The following is a 6,422-nucleotide window of genomic DNA, read 5'->3' on the forward strand; positions in this document are numbered from 1 at the left end:
TTAACACGTCCATGACTCCATAGAGAGTCACACAATTTTTAGTTCACACGTTCATGACTCCTTAGGGAGTCATATTTTTTTTTACAGTATTTTCCTGAAAAAAAAAAAATTTTTTTTAGGCCATATTAGTGTAAATGTAATCTCTTATAATGATTATTGTCAAGTTAGGGCAAAATTGTAGGTGGACGTACGAATACATTTTATAACTTTGTACTAGGACAGGGAACGTGTTAAGTACTCCAATACATCGCTCTACAGTATTTCTGACCCGACAATGAAGTTCTGTATAATACTCTTCTGGCGATCCCGGAGCTGCACCTATGATTGGAGTCATCATCCAGGGGCGTTGAGCATATCCAGAATCACCTAAAAATAGAAATTCATTTTAACGTAGTACTGTGAGATAAATATTTTTAATACTGTCTGTCCATAATAAATTTTTTCTATGAAAATGATTGTCTGTATTTAAATTATCTTATTACACAAGTTGCATATGCAATATGCATACCTAACAGCCAACAGTGCTCTCCATTTCTTTCTAGTCCTTCTAAAAATGCTTTTATTGCACATTGATTCCAAACAAATGAATCATGAGATGCACCACCAAATGATGCATCAACATGGAGGATGGTCAGTTTAGCATCACATATCTGAAATCAAAACAAAGTTCTATCTATCACATTGTGCAGGTACAAAGTCACTATTGGAACAATATTTTATTTTAATGTTATGTATTGCTATACTTTACCATAATAATTATAATACACTTACTAGTAAAACATTTAAAGAATGGTAATTCTTTCTATTAAAATAAGTTTCCTCATGCTCCTTAGGACGGATTAAAGCAACATGTGTACCATCAATACAACCTATAACACCCGGAAATCCAAATTTCTCCATAAAACTGAAAAAAACAATTCAAAAGTTTTAGATAAATTGGGTAGGTATGTACCTACCAAGTACATAACAATTGTAACACTATTTAAATTTAAACTTACTCCTTCATAATTATTTCCCTTTCATGCTGTGCCATAGGAAACTTTATGTACTTCCTAAGGATTTCGTTGGTATTGAGTGCACCAGTTACCTCATGTAAACATTTACTGAATGTAGGTTGCGACATATTCAGTAGAAATGATGCACCCACATTCCGTTGATATGATCCATTGCCATAAAAATGTAATGCTGCAAAATCTATAATAGAGAGACAAACAAAGTTATCACTAGTCAGTTTTTATAGTAGGTAACAGTTTAAATAAAAATAGAAATTTACAAGTGAATATGAAATACATAATGTTAAAGAGCAAAAAACAGGTCAAAGTAAAGGAACAGTGTTACTTACTTTGAGTTCATTGCGAACACCTGTATTTCGTTTAACTATTGGTAGATGAGGACTAAGTTCCACCAAAACCTGTTGGAATCCAAGTTTTGTTAACCCTTTATAACTCAATGAAAAATATTAATTTAGATTGTCGATTTTTTAGTACGTCTTAATAAATAAAAAGACACGTATTTTTTAGTTTTTAATTATTTTTTAATAAAAGCTAAAAAACTTAAAAAATAGGGAATGTGACAGATATGTTACATTGACTCATAATGTTCCTCTACGTCCTAGGTAATAATTATGTAAGAACAGTAACTCTAGGACGTATGAAATGCTTTAAAGCAGTTATTCTGCTTATTGTAGCACAATGCTACGCCACACTTTTCACAAATGGTTTGTGATACGCCAACACAGTTCGGATACTTGCAGCGAATCCTTTTTTCGGCCCATACAGGCCAGTGCCCAATTTGGTCCTGTCGCACAGCTGTTGGAGGGACATATTGGGCTGGACCCTTACGTTTTTTTGCCTGGATTTCAGGTTCAATATTTCTCCTTGTTGCAACTGCTTTTGTCCCAATTTTGCAGAGCACCGTAGCGATCTCTTCGCGAAAATCTGCTGACGATAACAGATTGTCTTGTGGGTTCTTTATTTTGTGTACTCTTTTATATAACAGCCAAGCATTGGACATGACAAGATCTAAAAAATGGTAAAACATCCGGACCTGCCATCTTTTGCTTCGTAGTTTTATTTTATATCGACCCATTATGCTGTCGATCAAATCGACGCCGCCCATATGGCGATTATATTCCCCAACTATCTTTGGGCAGTCAATGGTCATATATCTTTTATTCACCTTGTCGTACCTTGTGACTTGTGACTTGGGTAGCTCACCCACAAAACTTGATGCAAGTGTAACAACTTTATTGTCTTTCCAGGCGACTGTGGATATCTCCGTTCCTTCGACGCTACCAACGTACTCCACCGAGTAGCCACGTTCTTTTTTTGAGATCTCTTTATCCGTTGGCAGTTTGCAGTCTGGTATTCGGTTACGTCGGATGGTACCAAGACTTGTATGCCTTGTTTAGACAGGTATTCCAAGAGTGACAAAGACGTAAAATAATTGTCGAAATATAAGCGGTAATTTTTATTTCGAGGTATTTCACGTGAAAGTCTGACAACAACATTTGATGCAGCACCCAAATCAGGCTCAGTAAACTCAACTTTATTTTCTGCTCCTGTTTCCGGCTCAAATTTGTATGCAAATCCACTTACACCACTTAGGACATAGATTTTGTAACCCCATTTATTCGGCTTTTTAGGATTATATCTTTTCAAATTGTGTCTTGCTTTGGTAGAGCAAATTTGCTCATCAATACAAAGATACTTTTCATATGGCACATTTTGGCAGATATCATTTAATTTTTTTACGACCGGTCTAATCTTAAAAATTCGATCGTGGTTAGGATGATCGCGAGGAACATTTTTTGAATTATCATTGAAATGTATGAAACGCCTGATTTTTTCAAATTTATTAACTGGCATTGTATTTTGTACCAGGGGTGTTCCTAAATTACCACTCCAATGCTTTGTTACCCTTGGAAGATGTACTAACGACATAATATATACAAGTCCGATAAATTGTTGTATATCAGTTTCAGTAACACGAAAAGCCATACTCGGATCTTTCTGAACAATATACAGATTAGTTTGATTGGCAATTTCTTCAATCAATTCTTTGGGAAAAAGTTTAAAAAAGAACTGGATAGGACTATTGAGGTCTAAAAACTCTGGTGGCAAGGTTTCATCGCCCGTAAAATGGATCTGGTGGTCATTTAGTTCCAGGTTCTTCTTTTTCCAGCGTACATTCAGTTTAGGCTTGCTTTGACGACGTACCGACGGTCCTGGCTTAAGAGAAGGTTCCGTGGTGTCTAGGTGTTGAGAAGTACTTACATCGTGCTCAAGGTTCTCAATAATTCCGTCGATACTCGATCCTTCAACCGTTTCAAAAGGTCCCTCTTCAAAGGGGGACTCCAGATCGGGAATAAAAGATGGGTCCGCAACGCTGTCATCGTCACCATCAAATCCATCCTCACTAGCCTCATAATCAAAGAGGTACTGCGTAATTTCATCTTCCCCTAAGCTTCTGGAAGCCATTCTGTCAAATAATAAAGAAACGGTCAGTATACTGCACTATGGGAGCATTATTACGCAATGTAACAGAAATGTTACAAACAAAAATTTTATGATTTTGTCACAAATTACGAAATATTATAAGTGACTAACGATAAATAGTTAAAACCATAGACTTACCTACTAGATTCACGATACAGATTCGTATTTCACTTAGTTATTATATTTTATTTTTATTTTTGTAACTGTCATTCGCAAACAAATTCCACAAATTGGCGGTTACTAATTTTCGAACAATATTTGATGTAAGTAACGCCATCTATTAACTCACAAATGCACCAATTTCAGCGAGCAGTCTGTTACCGTCGTGAAACATTGACTTAAAATGGAATAAAGTATCAATTTGAAATTTTATGAGCAATGAATTGGTTTGTTACAGTTATGTCACAAGGTGATATAAAGGGTTAAACGAAAATGTCCAATGAACTCTCTCTCTGGCAACTGCAATGGATCACTAGCGTCACGCAGACGACGTCTTTCAATTCGTAGAATATTACGTTTACGTTCTTCCTCCGCATATCCCAATAGGAAAGCGCGCGCCATAATTATCACAAATTTACTTAAAACGAAGAAAAACACTTAAAAAAACACAAAAAACAATTCCACACAATATAAACCTATGTATCTTAATTTTCCGCGTTAGCACGTATCCAAACTATATGTAGTATGTACTAAAATTATTAGTGATAATCACCTTCAATCTGTAAAAACACTGCTCTTGAGCAGTGTCTTTTAAAAATCTTTAGATAATGTCAGTGGCTATCAATTTGATGTCAACTACGCTTACAGAATCGCAACTTAAACTTTATCGATACAGAAACAGTTGTCAAAATATGTTACGGTGACTATCAACGAGCCTCGGTGCTTATGACGTCATCCCAGTTGGTCACTGTCGTTAGCCAATACGAAACTAGCTGTTTGACAGTTAATCGTTGAGCATTATGTCAAGTGATCTTCACTATGAACTGTCAGTTGAGATACGCAATAGGTCTGCAGATTCGTGAACATCAGGGCCCTCGGTACATCGTTTCAGCGATACTCCCCCGAGGATTCTAAATAGCTGAGCATGTGTGGTGATAGCATGAGCATTCAACTCTCGGCGTATCAAAATGTTTTTCTAACTTAGCACAGTAATCACGAAACCGGTTATCACTTCTTCCTGCATCTCGGTTTTGGGAATACTGTCTATCATGTTCCACAGTCTTAAGGCGCCTTCGGAAGCAGTTTCCTTTGAGCTAATTTGGAATCGTGATATATCATTAAAGTAGTCTTCAAACAAAATATTTTTTGCACCGTAGTTAGTTCTTGGTGCTCGACATATAAAGCTTATTCGCGCGATTTTATTTGTGCATGTATATTTTTCGTTTAAATTTTTCTTATTAATAGACAAGTATTGTACGTGTAAATTTGAGTAACATTCAATGTTTTAGTTTTTCGTATAATTTTTTCGTAGGCGTTCATCACTCCAGTCTATGGCAGTCCACCGCTGGACATAGGCCACAACAAGTTCGCGCCAAAAATGGCGTGAACTCATGTGTGTTGCCCATAGTCACCACGCTGGGCAGGTTGGTTGGTGAGGCGTTAAGTAGTTATAATTAAATAGTACCTTTAACAATTTATTTTGAGCTCTTTGTATTAAATTTAAATTGAATTTTGCACATAATCTACATTAATAAAAACTATAATAATTCCATCAATTCAATAATTTTCATTAATAATAAAATAAATTAAAACCAATAAACAAATTTAAAACCTCAATAAAACTAAAGTCAACTCAATAAAACTAAAGTCCAATTAAATGGGACTAATATTATAAATGTGAATGTAAATTTGTTTGTTCCGCTTTCACGCGAAAACTACTTAACCGATCATCATGAAGCTTTGTAAACATATTCTTGGAGGTATCAGAAGTAACACAGGATACTTTTTATTAAAATAAATTCAATGCGAGCAAAGCCACGGGAAAAAGCTAGTACTTAATAAAAAAGCATTTCATCATCATCATCATTACAGCTTATACAGTCCACTGCTGGACATAGGCCTCCACAAGTTTACGCCAAAAATAACGTGAACTTGTGGCGAACTTCCTGATTATAATAAACGCCACAGTATTATTTTGTCGCCAAGTCATCGTATGAAGAAGATGAAGTATTAGAAGATGTACTTGCTATCTGCGGTGTTGATGGAGCAATTTCATGCACCTTGTCGACCAATTCTGCCAGCTTCTCTAACGGTAGATCTATCAGCGAAGCAATTACTGTTTGAATTGTCTGAGGTAATCGACTAGACCATAAAGTGGCTAAAAAATTTTTAGGGACTGATGGACCTGCCAGTCCTTCGAGATGACGTAGGAACTGTGATGGTTTTCGGTCGCCTAGCTCCTCGTGCATTATAAGTTGCTTTACGCGTTTCTCCTTTGAGGCAGATAGGCGTTTAATGAGCTCGTTTTTAGGTTTTAAATATTTATCTGTTACAGGCGGATTAGTAATTACGTCTTTTACTTCAGCTGCATATTGGTGATCTAATTGAGCCACTAAATAGCAAAACTTAGTCTCGTCGGTTGTTATTCGAGATAACGTGAACTGGCTTTCGACTTGAGCGAACCAGTCCAAGTGGGTTCCTCTGGCCAAAATGGTGGTACTTTCACACCTACACCAACACATCCGTGCCGGCATCGGCATCTCTAGGATCATCCTGAGTCATATTTATAAGGAAAAAAAAAAATAATCTCGCTTACCGCTATCACTTGAGGCACACCCTAAAAATCACCACTTAAACTTCCTTAAAGTACCTTTTTGATGTTTTCAAAATCCAAATATCCTTCTTCGTCGGGGTCACCAATAATATGGGGTCACTAGAATGTCTAGCTATTATTCGGTCTATCCTAATAACCTTACATTTATTTGA

The 6,422-nt window shown here is 36.2% G+C and overlaps 2 protein-coding genes and 2 long non-coding RNA genes across 4 annotated transcripts; all 4 read right to left on the reverse strand.

Annotated features, from left to right (window-relative positions):
• Positions 1 to 291: 291 nt before the first annotated feature.
• On the reverse strand, positions 292 to 581 carry LOC123666798. The gene is made up of 2 exons (XR_006745338.1): positions 509 to 581; positions 292 to 366 (listed from the first exon to the last, which is right to left on the reverse strand). It is a non-coding gene; the product is annotated as an uncharacterized LOC123666798 (long non-coding RNA).
• Positions 582 to 1,162: 581 nt separating this feature from the next.
• Positions 1,163 to 1,400, reverse strand: LOC123666812. Its single transcript, XR_006745351.1, has 2 exons — positions 1,343 to 1,400; positions 1,163 to 1,194 (listed from the first exon to the last, which is right to left on the reverse strand). It is a non-coding gene; the product is annotated as an uncharacterized LOC123666812 (long non-coding RNA).
• A 774-nt stretch (positions 1,401 to 2,174) lies between these two features.
• LOC123666879 (piggyBac transposable element-derived protein 3-like) lies at positions 2,175 to 3,479 on the reverse strand. The gene has a single exon (XM_045600903.1). It carries the CDS (start codon positions 3,477 to 3,479, stop codon positions 2,175 to 2,177), a length of 1,305 nt encoding a protein of 434 aa, XP_045456859.1.
• Positions 3,480 to 5,626: 2,147 nt separating this feature from the next.
• LOC123666880 lies at positions 5,627 to 6,208 on the reverse strand. Its single transcript, XM_045600904.1, has one exon. The coding sequence runs from the start codon at positions 6,206 to 6,208 to the stop codon at positions 5,627 to 5,629; it is 582 nt and encodes a 193-aa protein (XP_045456860.1).
• Between the last annotated feature and the right edge of the window lie 214 nt (positions 6,209 to 6,422).

Source organism: Melitaea cinxia, chromosome 27 (genome assembly GCF_905220565.1).
Source record: "Melitaea cinxia chromosome 27, ilMelCinx1.1, whole genome shotgun sequence".
In the NCBI taxonomy this organism is placed as follows: Eukaryota; Metazoa; Arthropoda; class Insecta; order Lepidoptera; family Nymphalidae; genus Melitaea; species Melitaea cinxia.

Bases quoted from the DNA above. Each gene is read 5' to 3' on its own strand.
- LOC123666880 (XM_045600904.1), bottom strand. From the start codon at position 6,208: ATGATCCTAGAGATGCCGATGCCGGCACGGATGTGTTGGTGTAGGTGT.
- LOC123666879 (XM_045600903.1), bottom strand. From the start codon at position 3,479: ATGGCTTCCAGAAGCTTAGGGGAAGATGAAATTACGCAGTACCTCTTT.